The sequence below is a fragment of the Harpegnathos saltator genome, unplaced genomic scaffold, assembly GCF_003227715.2.
Source record: "Harpegnathos saltator strain DR-91 unplaced genomic scaffold, Hsal_v8.6 scaffold485, whole genome shotgun sequence".
In the NCBI taxonomy this organism is placed as follows: Eukaryota; Metazoa; Arthropoda; class Insecta; order Hymenoptera; family Formicidae; genus Harpegnathos; species Harpegnathos saltator.
The window spans coordinates 1,102,511-1,126,030 of record NW_020230299.1 but is presented as its reverse complement, the minus strand read 5'-3'; the positions used below and the strand labels follow the sequence as shown (position 1 = coordinate 1,126,030).

The following is a 23,520-nucleotide window of genomic DNA, read 5'->3' as shown; positions in this document are numbered from 1 at the left end:
CGAATGGTTCTGACGTTATCACTTCCGCTCCGCCAGCCTCCGCGGACGCCGCACCACGCAAATGATAACAACGACGTCATAATATCGGTGGCAGAGAATCGATGGTAATATCGATGGCGAAAATAACGGCAAGGTCGCCTGTTACGAAATAGATCGGCCGAGTGTGTCGGCGGGCGGCGAGGGAGAGAACTTTCTACGACGGCTAATTAGCGGCGGCCGAAACGGATTCTTCCAGTCAGCTGACGCGTCACGGTCGTTTTCTGAAATTTTTACGACGCGTCGCTCGAAAGAAAAGCATTCTCTCAAATATCTCTCCTGCCTCCACTCTCTCTCTCTCTCTCTCTCTCTCTCTCTCTCTCTCTCTCTCTCTCTCTCTCCTTCTCCTCGATAAAATCATCGCGTCGATTCCGGCCGCGTGAAACTTTCGTCTTTTTTTATCGGTCAGCCATCGAGCTCGGACGGAAGCTCTTTCTCTCTCGCTTTTCGATGCTAATTAGATTCCGTGCACTGAGAGCTTCCGTTACATGGAACATTCTACTTGAAACTAATAGCGTCTCTCTCTCTCTCTCTCTCTCTCTCTCCTTTCGTGAGAGGAATTGCCGTAGCAATACGGACACGTTTGCGAGTCTCACTCCGGGAAAGGGATTGCGAAAGTACAGACGCAAAGTCCGTAAAAATCACAAGTAATAAATCGATGCCGACGGCTAAGAGGAATACGCAACTGCGAGCGCAGTCATCTCGTCTTGGACACTCTACCCTCGTCCCCGAAATTTGTCAAAGTTGATCCGGAGTTCGCGCGGACGTTTGTACGTTTTTCCAGCTGATCCGTCCGACTGAGGTGTGTCCAGTTCGCGACACGTCCCCCTCCGTTTAATGTTTCGGCGAGTTAAATAACGATGGGCAAGGCATAAATTATTACGCATCCACGTCCCTCGCGGCCGTGTACACCGGGAAGCAGCCAAGCGAAATCCAATTATGATCCCTTGAAGGACAGTGCCTCGGAGCATCTGACCTTCTCTCATTTTCTCTCCCTCTTTCTGTCTCTGTCTCTTCATCGGTATCCAAGACTAGAGAGTCTCATAGGAAGAGAGTGGCAAACTGATCACGTGACCAGGTCTCTGGTTGACTCGATGGAGGCACAAAGCCTTTTTGACCAATTAGAACATCGATATAGCAAGACGACAGGTTGGTTTTACAGTGAATTTTTAAAGCAATCTGACGTACATACATCTGTCAATCATTAGAGAAGGTTGCGACGAGTCAGCGTCGCACAGATATTCGCCTACGAATTAATAACAGCAATAAGAATCAGATATCCGTAAGTAATAAGTATTAATTGTGAAAGAATATTTGTCGCTTCGATTTACATAGAATAAGAATCGTAGTATATATTATTTACATAATTTTGTGTCTTGTGCATAATATAAAATACCTAGATTGTTTTTAAAACTCACTGTAAAACCAACCTGTCGTCTTTCTGATCAACTTGTCGACTGTCGTCGATATTCTGATTGGTCAAGAAGACTTTGTGCCTCGATCGAATCGGCAGAGACCTGGTCACGTGATCAGTTCGCCACTCTCTTCCTATGAGACTCTCTATCCAAGACGAGATGCGTCGACAATTTCGGAGTGCGGACTGACATCGTCCGACAACCGATCTCATTCTTTAGGTCACGACACTCGGATTGTAAGTGAAATTCTCCGCTACACACGGTGCCTTCCGAGACGCAAGCACTACGTTTCTCAGCTCGCGTGTCTCAGAATGCGAAGCCGCAACTACTCGTCTTTGATATGCAGGAGCGCTTCCCGTTGAACAATTTAACGCGCAATTATATTCAACGACCGATAATCGATAAAGCTAGCTCAATTTGCAATGACAAACGGAAATCCGGCGGTCGAGTGATTGATAATTCAGCATACGATCCAGCACCTCCCTCCGCTCGATTGCGTTACCAATTATACCGGTTTCGAGACCTTACCCCGACTGCGAGCTTCGGGCTTACTCCCGTGCGCTTCTCGGCTAACGGAGAAATCCGGTTAAGCGCGGTTAGTTAACCGACGTTGTCAGAGACGCTCGCGTCTCTGAAAGGTCTCCGACGCGGGTCTCGATGCGCGAGTCTCATAATAACGCGCTCTTAACAGCGCGCGTTACGCTCGTCAGGGCGATCGTGATACACGACGAACGAAGGCCGTCGCCTTTGACGAACGCGAACTTCCGCGATAGCGAACGCACAAAGATAGAAGAACTCCGGCGGAGTCGGCGCGAACGTGTCGCGTTACTTATTATTTTTCTTGCTGCGTAACCTGCCTGCGCTTAGCTTTGAAAACGGAGCTCCCTACAACAAACGGGTAATCCCCCGCGTATTGGAGAGCGAAGAGAAGAGGGGATCTAATTATAGCATAACATTGATGATTTACCCCCCCCCCCCCGAAGCTGCCGTGATCGAAGTCGCGCGATTGTCGTGGGCGAGCTTGCGAGTTTTGTGCATCAGAGAGCTAATCGAAATTACAGGGCGACCGTGGTCTTCAATCTCATATCTGAGATCACCTCAAGTTCATCACAGCATTATTTTCGTTCTTTTCCTTTTTCTTCTTGGTATAGCTTTCCGCTTCCTCTTGTATTTGTCAAAACTCCGCTCGAAAAGTAAAGGGACAGCCGAGTCTCTTGATCAAATTCGCTGGCTTCTCATTCGTACAGAGTAAATTTTTCCACTCTGGATCGTCGAGTGAGTATTTTTTTATTCAAGAATAAAGGGCAAGTAGTAACGTATTCCATCGTCATATGGGAGTAGATTCACTCTAGCCGACTGAAATATTCGCTCGTTTCACGTTTTGTCACGGCAATGATACTCGCGCGGTAATTTTCAGTCAAACTGCGCGAGCGAGCGAAGGAGTATTCTCTGTACGACGAGACGCTTGATCGTTCGTAGCAGTGTTAGGAATTGATCATTTCGAAGATACGCTTTGCGAAGATACGCTCTCGGCGTGGTCTCACCGATTGATCGAGAACGCGTACGCGTCGTACGGAACGAGCAACGACACGCGGCCGGGAATTGATCGCGCTGGATGTACAGTCTGTAAAGTAAGAGTGTGCACGGCATAAATGGCAGTTGGCTTCAAATATCGTTCTAGTTTTTTTGTGAGCCGATAGATGAAATCTTTGTCATGAATGCTTTGTCACAAAAGATTCAGTTGGCGTCGAACTCTAACCTGAGAAACACGTTAACCGCCATGAGTGCCGCATACGCATCGCGCTACGAGGCTGTGTTCCTTTGTTCCCACCCCAAAAGACCACAAATGTCATATGCAGTGGCTGCTGAATACATAGGAAAGTCAAAATCGTTCGTCGCTAAGTGGGTTCAGCAATATAAGAAGATCAAAAATGTCGATGACTTGCCAGAACGTGGCTCGATAGGCAAAGTGACGCCGAATATGGAAAAAAAATTGTGAATTTATTTAAGCGGAACCCGACCTTAAAGCTTAAAATTTATGAGAAGTGTTTGTTGCCGACTGCTGAACGATGCTTCATAAAAGAAAACGAGGACTGGATCTTACAGGAAGACAACGACCCAAAACACCGGAGCAAGTTTTGCACCGAGTGGAAAGAGCAGTCTGGCATCGTCACACTTGATTGGCCATCGCAGTCGCCAGATGCAAATCCCATTGAAAATGTGTGGGCATATCTCAAGCACAAGCTTTCGAGGAAAAAGAGTGTGCACTTTGAAGCAGCTGACACGACAAATTCGTCTCATTTGGAGGTCTTTACCGAACGAATACGCAGTCAACTTAGTGGAAAGTATGCCTCGGAGATGCCAGACAATTATCAATGCCGGTGGTGACTGAACTCATTATTAATGATATAGCATTTTTCTTCTCATGGAGTACAACAAATCCATGTACTTAAAAATCATTAAAAATAAATTTTTCTACACATTAACCCGTGCACGCTCTTACTTTACAGACTGTACACTAAACGACAGAATAGCTCTAACGCGCGGCGCAATTAGTTCGCGGCTATTTCCTAATGGTGCGCGTTAGTTTCTGTCATAGTCATTAACACGAACGAGGGATCAGTAAAAAGCGGCGAAATTTTGCCGAGATAATTAGGGCGACTAATTCGCCGCATACAACTTTGAAATTGACTTCGTCAACTCGAGCTCGACTTTAATCTTTTCGTAATTACATTAACAGGCTGTTCTGCCTGTTGATGACGTACGAAATATGCGTCAAGTATGTAAACATCGACTCGTCAGCGAGCTCCAAGAGATATTTTACAGCTTGAAGTATTCAGCTACCAGACCGCGTATTTTCGACCGCGAAGTCCACTTGTTTTTTTATGTCACTGCACGAATTATAAATTGAATATTAACTGTCGAATGTTCGAGTTCCTGGTAATGTTTACCAAGTCAACAACAATAAAGCGGAAAATGCCAGCGATCTTACGCGTTACATGCTGAAACGGCTTCTAAAGAACAGTGGCCGTATGTCGTCATGTTCGTTACGTCCGAAATTACTTATCCAATTAACCCGCGGTCAGGTCACGTTGACCCGTCCTGACCCGTCGCTGTAGCCCCGCTGAATTCTGTGGACGGAATCGAGCCGTGCTCACGACACGTTACTCGTATTACTCATATCATCCAGTCGGACGAGTGTACACCAGGGATAAATAACTCAAAACCAAACGGACCTGTTCTGTGCGACAATCATCGATGGAGCGATAGTGCATCGTGCAAAGGGAACATTCAAATAGAAACCAGAAGACACCGGCAGAATTAAACTCGCGATATGTATGTGTGTGTATGTGTATGTGTATGTGTGTGCATACATTGCTGATTTGGAATCACCTATTTCAGTTTTCATAAGAGTTTTCATAAGAGCGAATTTTTTTATACGTTCGACTGTAATTTGATATATTGTTGCTTAACCATAAACTATTATTTTCTTTCTTTTGAGCAGATCTCATTGTTAAATAAACACAGATCATATCTTGAATTAAGAAGTTTCGTTCTTATGAAAAATCAGTAGATGATTCTAAACTTTTGACTAATATATATATATATATATATATATATATGTAGTGTGTATATATCGGGACACGTAGAAACATTTACGCTGCAAGGACCCTTTAATAGGCAAAATTGCTCTTACGCGTGTACAATTGAGAAGCAAGTGGTTGAAGTTTCGCGGACTCCGTTCTCCCGCCGTTTCTCTTTCTCTTCACCCCCTTCACCCTCTACCTTCCCTCCTTTTCCAAGCACTCGGTGTCTCTGGTCCCAGGGAAAAAGCACTTGGATCAGGGAACTTAGCTTTTCAGGAACGGTATTCATCCGCTTACTGCTTGGCTTCAACGGGATACGGGCACGGACGCACGTACGTACGTTCGCGAATGAACGATGCTTACGCGGAGAAAGGCTCAACCTCGACGACTAGTTCCGTTCGTATCTCAACTCATCTTAACCACGCTGATTGTCTGCTTGAAAGCGGTCGAGTATTTCTTGTTTGAGAAGTGTTCAATCGAGAATCAGTCCGAATATGTATCGACAGGGAGTCGCTTCTCTCGAGATATCTTCGTACTTCGTAAGAAGATAAAACGCGACGAACGCGCTGAAAACGCGATTCTTTCGGAAACAAACGCTCTTCCTGGATATCTCTTCTCACCTCACTGGGAGTGACACATTTCCCGCGTAAAATCGTGAAACGCGTTATTATTACCGTCTAATGATATCAGCGTTCCCGCGCTAACAGCTTCTCTATGAACGGCGCTTTTCTATGCACTAAGGTACAAGTCTCGCGCAATTACGTCACACTTCTCGCGCATTTTTCGAGAACGCGACCCTTCTGAAAACGAATGCTGCTTTCGGTAATATTCGGAAAGATTTACTTGCCGACGTTTGCGTTAAGAATTTTCTGCTTCCTGGGGTTCACGATATTAATCCCCTCTTTGTCTATTTTTCTTTCTCTCTCTCAGCCCCCTCTCTCTCTTTCTCTTTCTCTTTCTCTTTCTTGCCCTCTCTCTCTCTCTCTCTCTCTCTCTCTTTCTCACGCTCTCCCGTCTATATCTCTACCCTTTCTCTGTCTCTATTCCGCGAACCGAGCGCGACCGCGTAGCACGCAAGCCGATGCAGCCGCCGGAGCAAACAGGTGTTCCCGCATGGAATGCGCGATCGCATACTGACACCTTGACGCCGACACGCGGCACCGGGTCTCTCTCCCCTTCGGGAACTCCCCTGTCGTGAGCCTCCCCAGCCACCCTTCGGCGCGCGCGTCCATAAACCCCGAGGAAGCGTCGATGAAGCGACGCGATACGAAGTGACCCGCCGCTCACCTCCTCCCCCCTTCTAATACAGTCTTGTAAAGTTAATTTAATTCTTATGTTGTCGCGCGAATACAAATTGAGATTTGTTGAATGTTAAAATTTCTCACCAAGTTTGCCGAGCTGCGCCGCGAGGGCGCAAAATCGCATGCAAATGAGACTTGCGCTGCTTGCAAGTTCGAATTTTCCACCACAATCTCCGTATTCATACGTGTGGCGGAACGATTTTGTTATAACTGAACTATATTCAACGTTCAGGCGAAAACAAATTCTTGACTTTAATCAGTTTATTTTAATCAGTTACAGAAAACAAGCGAATCAGTATACGATCGGTACACGATATTTGCAGAATAATCGCAGCAGAAAGTTTAAAATCTCCTCATTGAAAAAACATCACTCTCATACTTTATATACAGATAAGACTTTTCGTTGCAGGAGAAGGGGAGACTTTCAGTTGCGATATGAAAGAAAAGTTTTAAATACCTCTCAGGATGAAGAGTGCGGTAACTGAGCTCAATGGAGATGGAGGAGGCCTCGACAATCATGTTAATACGGTACACCTAGAAACAGGACGACTCGTCAATTAAAAATCTTGTTTTCTTCCAATTTATCAAGGCGACCTGAGTTCTTTCTCTCGTCGCGCTCATCATTGACGACGTCGGAAGCGAGAAAATACACGCTAGACATTGTTGCAAAGTACATTGAAACAAAAAGTTATGTCCGTAAAGTGGTCGATCGATCAAGCGAATTTATAGAATATTTCGGAAACTCTGAGACGTCTTTTATTTAAAAGTTTGCGCTGTCTGGGAGGAAGTTTCACCTTGTATTAACGTGCGTTTTTATTTCGACGAGATCTTCGCGAGAATTTCGTGTATACGCTTCGTTGCTTGTGATGTCATTAACCAAGATGGATAACCACGCGAGGAAGCAAGAACCTTAATAAACTTACAAATTTGAGACTTCAAGTTGTACAATACTTCTTAGGCTATCTCATCACTGTCATCATTTGCACCAAAAGTTACAGCTCACGTTGGATGTTGTCTGTTTTCCATCGAGAAAAATGACGTCTTATTTTTGTTCATAATGGCTGTGTTCCAATATTCACTGCCAACACTGAAAAGCTATAGTTCATGTTACATATACTGTAGATTTCCAACGCTATCAATAATTTTGAAACCCAATCAATGTAACAAATACCGCCGACAAGTCGTTAAGATTTATTACCCAGGCAGAACAGAAAATCATGATGACATCAAAATGACGTCAAAATGATGAGGAAAACTTATTTTTCCATCATGATTCGATCATTTTCTCGGCATTTCGATGTCATTTTGATGTTATCATGATTTTCTATTTTGCTTGGGTATTCGAAAATAGAAAGAAGTTCTAACTTGTTGCTACATCGTACAGCTGAAGAATCAAACAAGTGAGACTAATCAGACGTCGAATAGTATTACATGAACATGAAAAATACCTTTGACTCGTTGTTGAGTTACTTCAAGATCTCAATTTTTCATCACAGCGGCGGTTCGTAACGAATCCTTAATGGTTATTCTCCGAAATAATCGCTGACCCGCCCGCAGATCCGATACTTTACGCCATCTGGTGGTAAATTATAAAAAAATCTCTGGTTTTATCGATCTATTAAAAGTTGGTTCAAGTCTCGGCTAATTGTGCACCAACTATCTCTTCCTGTACTTCTGATATCTCTCCACGAAAATTCACATGTTTCGTTGGGCTAATAAAAGTCGGTTTGAGCTTTAGCCGTGCTGTGGAAACTCACAACGTCCATGTGAAGAATACAGTGTATAAGCACGACAAGGCGTACTTATTGCGCATATAACAATCCGTTTACAATTCATACTCAAACAATGCGATTTATACCATAGAAAATATTTTCACCATAGATAATGATTGTAACGAAAAATCCTCTCTTATTTGTGTTCTAGAATTGTGTATAGAAATTTTAAAATTGTTGTTTATTATATTACGTTATATAATTATGTTATATTATATAACATCAAGATATAAATTATTAAAGTAAATTTGAAACTCAAACAAATTACTTTGTGCTGTCAACTCACTCTTCGTGTGTTTTTGATACGTATCCAGGAAAATTCACACGTTTCGTCCGATTAATGGAATATTTCACGCACGCGTAGAATTAATAAAATTTGATTTGAATTTTGGCCGTGCTATAGATGTGGCGGAAGATCAGCTCCCGCCACCTGCCGCAGGGAGCGCGGACCCGCTGCCGCCCCGGGGCAGTGAAAACAGTCGCTCGTGCCACGTGAGTGTTATCAGTGCGAGAATGTCTCTCCCAAGAGCGGGAGCGCGTTTCCAAAGTGTACGAAGGATTTGATCTCAGGTGAGACACGTGCGTGTGACGTGCCATCGCGGGCTTCTCGACAGACAGAACGCGCCGCCGGCCGTCTTCGGGTTTCCGCGTCGTAGTGCAGTGCGACTCGCTTTTCATTCGCAGCGCGAGATCTGTTCCCTCGCGCTGTGCCTTTTGTTTCGCATCGCGGGTGCCGCGCGGCCGTATCTCGTGTCGGAGAGCTTTTCCGCTCGTTCGCCACTCGGGGCCGGTCGTCGGCCTCGCGCCCCGTGTGCTCACGTGCGCGGTCGTGGTTCCTACTTGCGTTGCCGCGCGTTGTGCGTGTCGACCTCGGTGCGACCACTGCGAGGTATTGTGTTCGTGCGAGCGTCACGTGCGCCCTGCGTAGCGACACGGACATACGGTCCTTTTTTTCTTCGGCTTTCGTCGCGTGCGCGGACGTTCCTCTCGCGGTTTCCGACGTTTCTTCGCTGCGCGCCTTGTCGGAACAGCTTCCGCGCGCCTCTTGCGCGCGTCGCAAACCAGGGGGTACAAACTCCCCTCTTAGAAACCGAGGGTCTTTGGAGCGCCATCATGATACGTACCGGAACTGGTGGAACTAAAATGGGTCACGTGATACAGAGTGGGGATACGCGCTATATTTAAATCCAGTACACATATGTATAAATATAAGGCCTGTTCTTTTTCGCTGCACTGCTCCACTGATGCAATAAGTTAGAGTGAAACAAATATATATTTCTCATTTTAACTTATTGCATCAGTGCAGCAGTGCAGCGAAAAAGAACAGTCTTTACATATAAATATATATATATATATATATATATATTAAGCGTGTAATGACCCATATAGCACAAATCTTAAAAGGATGTTTTAAGAACGTTCTAAGGACATTCATACATCCTAAGAACGTTCTAAGAACATTCTCTGAAGATTCGATGCTATCTGGCAAGTAATTTTGTATTTTTTTTGTAAAATTAAACAATACTTGTATGTTGTTATAATTTCATGAAGCAATGTATGCGAGAGATGGTAGATATTGGGTTGTTCAAAAAGTCATTGCAGTTTTTTCAGTGATTTTCAAAACTTAATTTTATACAAAGAATTAACATGAATCAATGATGTTAATGAACGCAAGCATTTTGTGAGGAACCCAATAGTTCAATATATCACATACATTATTTCATGAAATTATAATGACATAAACATACAGTTATTCCATTGTACCTGAAAACTAAGAAATTAATTATTATTCAACTCAATATATATATATTTTTTTGTGATGTGTATATGTGTGTATAATAGGGTTCGCAAATTTTATTGAAATAAGCAGTATACAATTTTTTATAAACATATTATACATATATATTTTTTTAGTTACAATGGTATATATATTATATATATATGTAGTTTAATGAAATTATTTACAGTTCAATGAAAAATAATTACAATGAATTTTATGCATCAAATTTTTTCTGTCCCACTTGCAGACTGCGGACTGTCAGGTACTTTTCTGCCATATACTTGGTGTGGTTAAAAAAATTTGATGTACTAACAACCTGCACCATATATGTGCATCACTGCACATAAGCATTCATACACTCACTCTTAACATCGATCTACAATAAGATACGTCTAAAAGCATATAAAAGAGAGACGTCTTGCTTTTAATATGTCTTTTAATATTAGTCAAATGTGTTTAAAACATTTGTGCTATCTGAGACCTTAGGAAAGATCAACGAACAATGTGAAATAATTTAAACCGATTTACATATTTACATATAAATATTTACTTACAGAAATAGAAATATTTTATCTCCACACGCTCTCTCTCCTTACTTGGCTCTTCTTCCTGTAAATAACCTGTAAATAACCTGAAAATAACCTGCAAATAACCTGAAAATAAACACCTCTCACTAAATTAATGATCACTTGCTATCACTTGCTATCGCACAAAATACACAAAATTCCTACTACTCCAGAAAACTGGTAAACAGTAAGTGTCCAATATGGCATCCGACGAACGGTAGTGGGGAATCGACTGTGCTGCTCTCGGCCTACGTACCGAAAGAATAAGCGAACTAATCACTTCCGTCACCCCTAAAATACGAGGAGTTTATACGCCCTGTCGCGAACTAACATTTCTACGTCTTCACGAGCGAGCATTCTGCGGTTTTGCGAGCGTGCGCTCATTGTGTGTCCGTTTCTCCTCTGTTCTCGAGCGAGCGCGCCCCGTGCGAGAGGCCAAGTGTAGTCAATAATAAAGTAACATTCTTTCTGTCTTTCGAGTCGGTTCACTGGGGGCCCTCGAGGTCTGTCCTTGAGCGCCGCGAGGAGAACACATCCAATCAGGGTACGGGTGCCGTGCCCCTGTAAATCTATATCTCTCATCTTGCTGTGCGGGATTGAAAAGCCGAGTCGAGCGGGAGTCCACTCGACCCCCCACATAGATACGGGCTGTGTTCCGAAATCCACTGTTAGTACTGAAAATACATAGTTTGTGTCACGTATACTATAGATTTTCAGTACTGCCAGTGAATTTCGGAACGCAACCACGGGCTACGTTGCGATATTCACTGGCTGCGTTCCGAAATTCACTGTCAGTACTGAAAATACATAGGTTTATGTCACGTATACCATAGAATTTCAGTGCTAGCAGTGAATATCGGAACGTTGTCACTGCCAGTATTGAAGATACATAATTGTGTCACATACACTAAAATGAGAAAAGTATAGTTGTCTCACTCTACTTATAGCACCAGTTCAGCAAGCTGGGAAATGCGACAGACTGCGATAGACATTTGACCGATCGAAATTCGAAATTCTAGTTATTCTAGTATATTTTGCTGAATATAGCCGTGGCTGCGTTCCGATATTCACTACCAGCACTGAAAATCTACAATATATGTGACATAAACTGTGTATTTTCAATATTGGCAGTGAATATCGGAACGTGGCCTATTGGTCTGTTCTTTTTAGCTGCACTACTGAACTGGTGCAATAAGTTAAAGTGAGAAAAAATAGTTGTCTCATTCTAAAACCAGCGGCACACAGTGCTTGTTTTCATGCTGGATTGCTTGCTGGATGAAAATACTGCGTTCTGATTGGTGCATTTCCGAAGATGGATGGAAATGCACCAATCAGAATGCAGTATTTTCATCCAGCAAGCAATCCAGCACGAAAACAAGCACCGTGTGCTGCTGGCTTAACTTATTACACTAGTTCAGTAGTGCAGCTAAAAAGAGCAGACTGTATATATATTTTCAGTACTGGCAGTGAATATCGGAATATGTCCATAGACATAAATAATATAATAGACATAAAAATAAATGAAAATATTTAAAAAGAAAAACAGAGAAAAGGAATCATACAAATAATAATATACAAGAGAAAAATAATAGTATGTCACGGAAGAAAATTGTAAAAGTTTCAGTGTAAAAAGGTGTAAAAATTGGTTGTATTATGTGGAACCAATATAAATTAGACATTTAGGATATGTATGGAATGGACATTTTTTAATCAAGACTTGTAACCCTGAAAATATTCTATAATTAGTAAGATGGGCAGTGAAACTCAAATTGCTAATATTATAAATGATATTTTAGTAAGTACCAACAGTTGTTATTGTTAGACATGTACTTTTCTCATATTTATAATTTTTTATTTTGATGGAATATTAGCACGTTGACTGCCACGGAATTTTTCACGATTCCGATCTAAAGAGCCAATTTGATTTAATCATGTTATATTATTAAAAACTTTAATAATAGTACATAGTAATAATCAAAAAGCTTAAAAAATGTTTTTTTTTTTAAACATTTTTTATTCTCTTTCCTGAGGCCATCTATTCATATTTACACCATTATGCTACGAGTTTCCTCGTAGCTGTACAAATATGGCAAGTAATGAAGGGACGAGATAACTCATAATAGGCGTCCTGGGCAAGTAAACAACCTACGAGATATCTCGTAGTTGGCAGTCAACGTGTTAGTTTTAACAATTTTCTCCATATATGTTTTGTAATCAATATGTTTATTTAAGATTAAGATTTAAAAAATTATACTTGTATAACATTTTTAAAAGTAGATAATATATAATATATACTGTATCTTTCAGAAAGTAGAAGCAATAGAGGAGGCATTCAGCTGTGTCCTAGTTCATCATCCTAATAATAAAAATGAAAAAATAACAGTATGGCAAAATGAGTTAAAAACAGCTATGAATGGGTTGACAAAGGAACAACAGGAAGCGGCTGTTCGTCAATTTTTATCTATGGCAGCAGTTATGACTAATCATAAACGATTGCAATTATTGCTATCATTGTTAGAGAACTTAGTACAAACAAGTGTTTTACCTGCTAGGTATATTTTGTGATAATTAAAAACTTGGTCAATATCTTTTTACATCATCAACTTATTCTTCATAAATGTTTTTTCAGATTAGTATGTGAGTGTATCTTAAGTTGTGACAAATTGCAATACCAGTTGGAAGACTTTTGGGTTGAATGTTTTACTGTTCTTCGACGTATTATTGGTGGAGTTGATTACAAAGGAGTTAGAGAAATCATGAAAGCAAGTTCTTATGAAATAATTTATAATTATTTAAAATTTACTGATCGGACTTCTCTATAATTGTCCAATGGAATTTATATAAACGATTTGACAATAAAATGCTTAACATCTCTCTTACTAGGCATGTAAAGAAAAGGCCCAAACTATACCAGCTCGATTAGATGCATCAGTACAACCACAATTAAAGGCTTTGGAGAATATTCTTGAACATATTTTCGATAGAAATTCGTGTTTACTGCCAAGTTATTTTATTGTCAATGAAATACAGAAAGCGTATCCTGACAATAAAAACTGGCCTCACTGGGTAAATAATGTTTACGTTCTCAAGTTATGCAGTCCATTTTTGCATGGAATTTTCAAGCCTTAAAATGCACTCCTGTTTCAGAAATTGGCAAAACTTCTCTCCAGTTTTGTTGAAGGTTTCCGAAATACAGCGCAAATGGTATCTATAGTGGGACATTCAAAAATGTTACCAGTAGTTGAGCACACAGGATATGCTGACCATTTGATTAATCCATGGTTGTTAGATCCTACCACATTGAAGTTCTCCTTGAAAGGAAACTTGCCTTATGATCCAGACTTACTTAAACCTCAAACAGAATTGCTTAGATATGTTCTAGAACAACCTTATAGTAGAGACATGGTCTGTTCGATGCTTGGCTTACAAAAACAGGTACAGAACTATGAACTATATTCTTATTAATAATCGACATTTGTTTGATGTTTATTTAGTAAAGTTCCGTTATTAAATATACATTATAACTTTCACATTGCATACAATAAATATATTTATCATTCTCCAAGTACTTTACATATATTTTTATTCGTGTAACAGCATAAACAACGATGCATCGTCTTGGAGGAACAATTGGTAGAACTCGTTATACTTGCGATGGAACGATCTGAAAACGAGACCTTGCCAGCTGAGGGAACGGATGGTACAGTGGCCAATCACTGGGTGTGGTTGCACTTGTCCTCACAACTCATCTACTTTGTTCTCTTTCAATTTGCGTGCTTCCCGAGCACTGTTATGGCGATACATGATAAATTGGCCGGCAGAGAACTGAGGAAGGGCAGAGATCATTTAATGTGGGTTCTCCTGCAATTTATCTCCGGGAGCATACAACGGAACCCATTGTCGAATTTCTTACCGGTGCTAAAGCTGTACGATCTTCTCTATCCGGAAAAGGAGCCCTTACCTGTTCCGGATTACAGTCAAGCACTATGCACTCATCAAATGGCTATCACATGCATATGGATTCATTTGTTGAAGAAAGCTCAGTCGGAACATTCCAACATTCACCGACCTATACCACACACGTTGAAGGTTCATCACGAGTTCCTGCAGCATCTAGTCATGCCTAATACTTCTCTCTGTATGGGTTCCGATTATCGTATAGCATTGTTGTGCAATGCTTATTCGACTAATCAAGAGTACTTCAGTAGACCGATGGCTGCCTTGGTAGATACTATTCTAGGCACACAAAAAGGCCAACAACAACAACCATTGCAGACCTTGCAGAATAACGCAGCACTAGCGAATGGTCCGACCACGCCGTTGTCGATGTCTATCTTAGATTCATTAACTGTACATTCAAAAATGAGTTTGATTCACAGTATTGTCACTCATGTAATAAAGTTAGCGCAATCCAAAAGTAACATGGCATTGGCGCCGGCGTTGGTCGAGACCTACAGTCGACTTTTGGTGTATACAGAAATAGAAAGTCTTGGTATTAAAGGATTTATTAGCCAACTGTTACCAACTGTATTCAAATCGCACGCTTGGGGAACACTGTACACCTTGTTGGAAATGTTCAGCTACAGGATGCATCATATTCAGCCACACTATAGAGTACAACTACTCTCGCATCTTCATAGTCTTGCAGCGGTACCGCAGACCAATCAGACGCAATTGCATCTGTGTGTCGAGAGCACCGCTCTACGGCTGATCACTGGATTGGGCTCGGCAGAAGTGCAGCCACAGCTATCTAGATTTCTGTCAGAACCCAAGACCCTGGTTTCCGCAGAATCAGAGGAACTCAACCGCGCGTTAGTGTTGACACTGGCTCGGTCTATGCATGTAACAGGCACAGGCGCTGAAACTCTTAGCGGCACCTGGTGCAAGGATTTACTGAACACCATTATGCAAAACACACCGCATTCTTGGGCTTATCACACTCTCGAGTGCTTCCCGCCGGTGTTGAGTGAATTTTTTCAGCAGAATAGTGTAGCAAAAGAGAACAAACAGCAGATTAAGAAGGCGGTTGAAGAGGAGTACAGGAACTGGGCATCGATGAGCAATGAGAATGACATTATCGCGCATTTCTCTGTACCTGGTACACCTCCGTTATTCCTTTGCTTGTTGTGGAAAATGATACTCGAGATCGATCGTATCAGCCCGATTGCGTACAAGATCCTGGAGAGAATCGGTGCTAGAGCGCTGTCAGCGCATCTCAGGAAGTTCTGCGACTATTTGGTTTTCGAGTTCGCCAATAGCGTAGGTGGTCAGCACGTTAACAAGTGCGTAGACACAATTAACGACATGATTTGGAAATACAACATAGTGACCATCGACAGACTGGTGTTGTGTCTGGCATTGAGGACCCAGGAAGGTAGCGAAGCACAGGTGTGCTTCTTCATTATACAGCTGTTGCTGTTGAAGTCCGCGGAGTTCAGGAACCGTGTGCAAGAATTCGTCAAGGAGAACTCACCGGAACACTGGAAGCAATCCAACTGGCACGAAAAGCATCTTGCCTTTCACAGAAAGTTCCCGGAGAAGTTCGCTCCGGAAGGCATCATGGAGCAGACCAGCGGAGGACCCAGTCAGTATCAAAGTTTACCCGTGTACTTTGGTAACGTTTGTCTACGCTTTCTACCGGTTTTTGACATAGTGGTACACCGATATTTAGAAATACCGCCCGTCATCAAAAGTCTGGAAACGCTATTAGAGCACTTGGGCTGCTTATATAAATTTCACGGTACGTATGCATTTTGTGTGTGGCATAGAAATGCTGCTCATTGATCAATGTAAATAGGAGAACCTGTTTGATTATTGGAGACAAACAACGGCTTTTCAATTTTAGATCGTCCCGTCACATACCTTTACAATACGCTACATTACTACGAAAGAAAGTTGCGAGATCGACCGCCATTGAAGCGTCGGTTGGTTTCTGCCGTTTTAGGCTCGTTACGAGAAATCAGAGCACCAGGATGGGCTCTCTCCGAGGCTTATCAAATGTACATGACGCGTTCTGCAGACGATGTGGTCACTTGGATACCAGAGTTGGACTATTACATTCGCCTTGTACGCAGAATCGTGGAAAGTAAGGCAACGAAGTTTTATAAAAGACATCACATGATGATTCTCATATTTTTGTAATTTTATAATTTCATAATAATCTAAAAATATCTCTAACGTGTATGTTAAAGCAATGTCAGGTACGGCTCACTTCCCTGCTACCGACTGGCGATTTAATGAATTTCCAAATCCAGCGGCGCACGCATTATATGTCACTTGTGTGGAACTCATGGCGGTTCCAGTTGCACCGAATCTGGTAGCTAATTCTTTGCTGGACGTTGTCGCTAAAGGGTATAGTTTCTCTTTCAAATCTAATTCATATCTATGATAGTACGGACTTGGAAAATTTCGAATTAGAGAAAACATGATGTATTCGAACATTTACAAGATGTTGCGCGACTTTCATACAATCTTATTCATTCCGTATCATTTGCTTAGGTACACTGTTGTGCCGTCGGACGAGATACATTTGTGGATAAATTGCGTTGGTTTACTGCTGGCAGCACTGCCAGAATGTTATTGGTCAGCATTACATGACCGTTTGGTGGAGACTATCAGCAGCCCCGGCCTGGCCAATTGGCAGTACAATAACTTGACACCATTTCAAATGTTCAATTTCAATACTACGCACAACTGCTTGCTAGAAAACAAGTACAGCTATATGCTTGCGTTGGCACATTCAGTTTGGCATCATGCTGGTGTAGGACAGATTACAACGATGCCTCGGTGAGCGAGTCTTCATGCACATATTAATCATACGAACATTTGAGCAATAGTACGGGAATTAAAGAAATATATAATACGATTGACGATTATAATTTGGTGTATCTTATACAATTTACAATTGTACATTTGTATCACAATATTGTACATTTATATTATATTCAAAATTAATAATAAATTGTGTTACTTTCTCAATAGGTTCATCAAGGAAAAACTTCAGCCTGTTGTAAATAGCGAAGAACAATTGATATATGCTTGTCACTTGATTGGTCCTACATTGGCAAGGTTCAATGCAGAGCGGCCACAATGTGTGGTCGAACTTGCAGTCTGCCTGTACGAGATGTTAGAACAAGTCGACCGTGCTCAGCCACTTTTACGTTACATGGACTCAGTTTGTGATTTGTTGTATCCTTTATGATAAACCGTTCTATCATGAAGCATTTTTAGCATATGGGAATATGTGAGTACGCACACATATATTTTTCTTAACAATTACGATAGATATCATGTAAAGTACATGTTCGTCGGTGATATGATGAAAAACGAAGTGGAATGTATCATACGAAGATTGAAGTACCCGCTACAACGAAGACTGCGTTTCATCACTCATTTAAATTTGGAGGAAATTCATACATCCTGAGATCCAATTACCTCCGTTCCTATGGAAACTACTTAGTATACATAATGGACTATGCGTATTTCAGTTAGATGGACATCAACACACTCATTCCACAGAGAACCAAATTATTATTATTAGTTAATAATAATAATAATTATTATTAGTTAAATAATTATTAATTAAGAATTTAGTTAAATTTAGTAGTTAAGAAGATATGATTTTCAACAACAAATTTTTGTTTCCTCGCCGCGGCGAAATATCTTAAATTGGTGGTATAAAAAGCGAAAAAATGCATATTCAAAGTTTATGAGAAGTATGCTGAAACAAAAAAAAGCGCCCATCAAATGACGCAATCGGGGATGGGAAAATTTACAAAATATTTCGAAAACTTCTCTTCTATTCTAACGATCAATAAATAGCTATAAAATTAATGTGGTATCATTACGTAATTAAAAAATGAGCTATATGTCATCAATTTAAGGTAGCCACGGCTGCGAGGCAAGACTTTAATTCATAACAAATATAAAATACGTATATATAACACTGTACATAGTGCCACATCGTAAACATATTGTTTTTCGATGAATTGTCTTTTGTAAAGCAAAAACTAATGCTTATATCGATTTTATAATCATATACTAGATAATAAGGTCTTTTATCTTATAAATATTGATTTTTTACGTGACTTAAATCTAATAAGAAACTATATTAAAACATTTTTTAAATATGGTCATCTTGCAACTGATACTGCTGCTATTGAAATAATGACATCTAGTTATAATATATTATTATATATTATAATAGTATATACATATCGTCCGTCGTTATACACGTTCGAGGCTCGATATCCGCCGAATGTCAATTTATATTAAAACTTAAAAAAGAATAACAAATGAGAGTTATTAGCGTGCAATCCTATATTGATTCAAAATAACCCATATATCATTAAGAAAGCATATCTCTAGCAATATTCTAAGACGAATTTTCCTTTGCCAAAGTTTGTCCAAAACCTAATTTTTTAATTATAAAAAGAAGAATAGTTGGCTTATTCCTGGCCAGATACAGGAAGTATGCAAGAGTGGCGTCAAACGCATCGCCAAATGCGGGTATTTACATGAAATACTTGTTGCGGTCAGTTGGTACATACAATGATACTCGCATAACGTGCGAACACGTTGCGTATCTGTCTCTCTCTTTCTTTCCCTGCGTCCCTCCCTCATTCACTCACTTACTAATTCCCCCATTTTTAATTTACTACTTTTATTAAATTATAAGAAGATACCCGATAATCTGTACGCAATTTAACGATTGGCAGATGAAATAGAATTTGTCGACAGATGTATAGACATCTGCGTCCCCAATCTGCCGTCAGACCGCTAACAGGGCCTACTAACAGACTTTGTAGCAAATTGATGGCAGATTGCGCACCGTCAATCTGCCGTCAGCGCTTGTCGACGGGCTCTTTGCTGCATTCTGCTGCTAATCTATCATCAGAGTCTGTTTAACAGATTCTGTATACGATATGTTATTTTTCTGTCAGCGGACACTAATAATAGACTCTGCGCAAAATCTGTTTTAACAAATTTGGCTATGTGGGTGATATTATTTTGAATCTCCTTTTGATGATTGCTTTGATGAGACTGTTAATATCTTTAAAAGATAATTAAATCTTTATATCTGGTAAATGTTGTATAAACTTATCAGTAACTGTGAAAGGATTTCGAGACAGAAAAATATATCGATAGTCTCTGTTATTTTAGATATATGAAAATTTTGATTGGTTTGTTTCGGAATACCAAAGTCGATTTATTTCAAAAAGGTATTTCACCACTTAAACACACGATTACGCACACATGTAAAAAAATAAAACTACGTGTCTCTTGGCGTGAACTATACATATTCAAAGTACCCTCGAATCGAGAATGGATACTGTTATTCGATAGATTTCTTTTTAACTACTTGTATTAGAGATGTGCGAACTATCGAATCTAATGTAATTCGATTCGATTCGAATCTGAATCCCTATGATTCGAATCCGAATAATTCGAAAATTTCGCATCGCGAAGATTCGAATACGAATCAAATACATTCAAATACATATCAAATATATCAGCTACAAAACCATCAGGCCATCTGGATCTGTATGTTTGAATCCTTAACTTGACTTATAATTAATAACTTAATTATAAATTATTTTAAATATTTAAATATTTTATTTTAAGATGATTACAATATCAATATTCCCTTTTATATTAAAATCTTCCATCGTTATTTGCATGTTTAATAGTTATGTTAAATTTTTTAATGATTCGATTCGAATTCGAATGAAATTTTATAGACTCGATTCGATTCAAATTCGAATTTAAAAAATGAGATTCGATTCGATTCGATTCGACATAAAAATTCCTGATTCGCACGTCTCTAACTTGTATAACATGTTGCTCACGTGATCGGCGACCTATTTACGCATGTGTGCGAAAATTCGATCGATAGAACCAGTGTTAGACGGTGCTGGAATAGCCATTTTGGATCAAACTCTACGAGACCTATCTTCCTTTTGCAACGCGATTCGTCAAGTTCCTGTCGGTGGCCGAATCTCGAGTTTCATATTCTGCAATATCTGTTTCTTCATTTGCGAATAAATTATCGAAATGAGTTCCTCGCATCTAGCAGCTGGTAAGTAATGCATTCATCCAAGTGACATATCAGGTAGAAGTACATATTAACTCAGGTTGAAAATTTTATATCGCAGATTTTATTATTCTGATAAGGATTTTGGTTATATAATTATGTTTATATGACGAAGGATATATGCTCAAATAATGCTCTCTAATATACATTAAACACAATTTATTAGCGAATCGTTATTACATGTTCATATATAAGATAAAGAACTTGCACCTGGAAAAATCGTTTATCAAATAATGCTTAATAATACGTTTTGTTGGCCATCATTCATACGTGTTAATAAAAAGAAATAAAAAATTAATATGTGATCATGAGACGTCTATCGGATAATTTGCTAGACGCCTATAAAATAATTTTCTAAAGACGCATCCTATCTCATATCTTTATAATGTAAATATCTTTATAATGTAAATATTACATTTTTTTCTATTATGTACCTAAGACTACTGGAATCAGACTGATGCAAACGATTATTGACGAATGTAAGAGCGCAGTCACGTGATGAGGAACGAACCAATTCAGCAATAGAAAACGAATCTATCACGTTTATTATTTGTAACGACGTATGAATTTTTGTCTCTACAATCGTTAAGAGTTAACAATTAAATAAGAAACATTAATGTACTTTTTTTACTTTGAGTTACTTAATATTCCCTCCCCCCGCCCTGCTTTCTTTTTTTCTTCTTTTTTTAAACAAGTCTACCACAACTAATCAACGCTTATCTAGCAATTTTAATAGTATAGTATAATCACAGTGAGTCATTCTATTTAATATTTCTGTTATCTATTATATTTCATATATTATATCATACATCCTTATCAAACTAGATCTAATGGCTTAGTCTTTTTGAGTCTCCGTATTATTCTTGTATAATTCAACAAATGCTATACGAATTGCTGTGGTTGCGAAGTCTCTGTTTGTGCTTTGCTGCCGTCTATTTGATTACTTCATTGACTTGAACTTATGTTTAGGTCTTTATGAATACTGTCATTGCCATGGGTCATTGCCTTAATGATTCTTCTTATTTTGAACCTTATTTTATAACCTTATTTTGAATAAAATTAGCATTAGATTTTTTTGGTACAGCCCCACAGCTGTATTCCGTACATCCAGCCAAATCGGCTTGAGCTTTCTAATCTTGCGACTTAAAAATTATATCGTTCTTAATAATTGTGCAAAGGATATTATGTGTATAATATGATATGATAATATGCTGTAATATGACAGCAAAATACCAACAAATAGTTACATATATTTTTATCCCTCATTTTTATGGAGGAAATCGATTTTCTTTCAGGATCTGATAAACCAGCGGACGTGGAAGGTTTAAGTCGCCTCTACAGCATGACATATTGTCCTTTTGTTCATAGAATAAGGCTTATACTTACTTTGAAAAACATCCCTCATGATATTGTCAATATTAATTTAAAGGACAAGCCAGAGTGGTACCTTGAAGTACGAATTCGATCGTTGCTGACTATTAATAAATTCACGAGTAGTATATCCTGTCGTTTGTAAGAAATATTTTGACTTCAGATTAATCCGAAGGGCACAGTACCGAGTTACGTAGATTCGAATGGTGAAACATTAACGGATTCTATTGTGATAGCGAATTATCTGGACGAGAAGTACCCTGAACCGACTCTGTACAACGAAGAAACAAAGAGCCGCGACCTGGAACTGCTGGATCACTACTCTAAAGTGCTGATAATGTCGTTTAATCGATTTTCAAAAACAAATGATTTGTTTCGATAATTGTGTTATTGTTCATCTTGCAGATTGCAGTTATTTTCAAAGAATGCATATACGATGAGGACAAGAGGCAGCTCGAAGAGATTGTGGCAGAGATTATGGATTATTTAGACGAATACGAACAAGAGCTTAATGTTCGCCAAACACCCTTCTTCGGAGGTTCGTGACAGCTCTGCGATTTTATTTTTACATATTTTATTTTTCATATTTTTTTAGTTATTTTTATTTATTCCTTTTTTTTTTAATTTCTCTTCCCTTATTATACTTTTGTGCAAAATCCATTTTCCATTTCCAGGAGGTAGTCCCGGTATGTTAGATATTCTAATGTGGCCGTGGGTTGAGAAAGCGAAAGCTCTGCCGCTACTTTACAAACAAGCAGCGGATTTTGATAAAGAGAGATTTCCCAAGCTCGTAAGTATGCAACATTGTTCGTGCAATGACATTACTTTGCCTTCAAATTTGTGAACACTTTTTCTTCTAATATTTCCTTAAGTGTTTATATTTCCTAATATTTCCTTACGCGTTTGCTATGCGATAATTATTCGTTAATCACCATATTCTCTCGTCCCGTTTCAGATGAGATGGATAATAGAAATGAAGGAGCAGCCATTTGTTAAAGAAAACAAATCTTCGTACGAGCAGTTTGCACAATATATGGAAACTGTAAGATCGGGAAAACCTGAGTATGACTTTTAGATATGTTTACAAATATGAAAATAGTGCGAAGACAAATAATATCGCAGAATATCGCTTGATAGGAGCTAACGAATTAACACAATAATATCGACATTTACGCTTGTATTAATGCGAATTGCGATAGCAATTCTCTTTCGCTACATGCTACACGAGTTTTGCGGCAACAGAATATGTATTCGATATCAAAGCGATCTAAATATTTCCTATTTTCAATCCAGTTTGAAACACAGCCGAAAGGATCCGATGAGGGAACTGGAATCTTGGAAATGAATTAAAAGCAGGTTCCCTTTCATTGAACGATCGGCTGCGTTCCAAACTGCATCGAAAGAAAAGTGTTTGAACCAAGTAAGTAAGAGACCAAGGACACAGACTTGTCCTTGTCTTTGTGTGAACAAACAGAAAACTTTTCTATAACATCGTATTGGAATAATTTTATAAGTTGTAATAAAATTTATTTATGTTGTGTCAATACAACAGCGGAGAACGAGGAAATGTAAGATTTACGAATTATTTACCGTCCCAAT

General features: G+C 39.6%; 3 protein-coding genes across 5 annotated transcripts in view; 2 read left to right on the top strand and 1 right to left on the bottom strand.

Annotated features, from left to right (window-relative positions):
- The window catches only part of LOC105182028 (receptor-type guanylate cyclase daf-11), a 53,001-nt gene extending 45,134 nt beyond the window's left edge, over positions 1-7,867 (bottom strand). For 2 of the 3 annotated variants that reach the window (XM_025302285.1, XM_011139161.2), the window contains exon 1: positions 5,149-5,988. In XM_025302285.1, the coding sequence (XP_025158070.1) occupies positions 5,149-5,327 (179 nt within the window). In that variant the 5' untranslated portion in view covers positions 5,328-5,988. Of the gene's footprint in view, positions 1-5,148; positions 5,989-6,796; positions 6,874-7,262; positions 7,435-7,787 lie in introns of those variants that run through there. The other variant, XM_025302286.1, reaches the window with a different exon arrangement.
- A 4,340-nt stretch (positions 7,868-12,207) lies between these two features.
- On the top strand, positions 12,208-19,460 carry MED23 (mediator complex subunit 23). Its single transcript, XM_011139160.3, has 11 exons — positions 12,208-12,252; positions 12,765-13,009; positions 13,087-13,219; positions 13,341-13,523; positions 13,605-13,892; positions 14,055-16,197; positions 16,303-16,542; positions 16,649-16,808; positions 16,956-17,243; positions 17,439-17,645; positions 17,742-19,460. Exons 1-11 carry the CDS (start codon positions 12,208-12,210, stop codon positions 17,878-17,880), a joined length of 4,071 nt encoding a protein of 1,356 aa, XP_011137462.1. The 3' UTR covers positions 17,881-19,460.
- An 886-nt stretch (positions 19,461-20,346) lies between these two features.
- LOC105182025 (pyrimidodiazepine synthase) lies at positions 20,347-23,488 on the top strand. The gene is made up of 6 exons (XM_011139158.3): positions 20,347-20,535; positions 21,846-22,003; positions 22,085-22,249; positions 22,327-22,459; positions 22,596-22,711; positions 22,877-23,488. Exons 1-6 carry the CDS (start codon positions 20,511-20,513, stop codon positions 22,994-22,996), a joined length of 717 nt encoding a protein of 238 aa, XP_011137460.1. The 5' UTR covers positions 20,347-20,510; the 3' UTR covers positions 22,997-23,488.
- The last annotated feature ends 32 nt before the right edge of the window (positions 23,489-23,520 follow it).

What these genes read in the sequence shown, in the direction of transcription:
- LOC105182025 (XM_011139158.3), top strand. Translation starts at nt 20,511, where the DNA reads ATGAGTTCCTCGCATCTAGCAGCTG. An exon ending in TTCCTCGCATCTAGCAGCTG is followed by an intron (nt 20,536 to 21,845) that starts GTAAGTAATGCA and finishes ATTTTCTTTCAG; the next exon opens with GATCTGATAAACCAGCGGAC. An exon ending in AGCCAGAGTGGTACCTTGAA is followed by an intron (nt 22,004 to 22,084) that starts GTACGAATTCGA and finishes TTTTGACTTCAG; the next exon opens with ATTAATCCGAAGGGCACAGT.
- MED23 (XM_011139160.3), top strand. Translation starts at nt 12,208, where the DNA reads ATGGGCAGTGAAACTCAAATTGCTAATATTATAAATGATATTTTA. An exon ending in CTGCTTATATAAATTTCACG is followed by an intron (nt 16,198 to 16,302) that starts GTACGTATGCAT and finishes TTTCAATTTTAG; the next exon opens with ATCGTCCCGTCACATACCTT. An exon ending in CAGATTACAACGATGCCTCG is followed by an intron (nt 17,244 to 17,438) that starts GTGAGCGAGTCT and finishes CTTTCTCAATAG; the next exon opens with GTTCATCAAGGAAAAACTTC.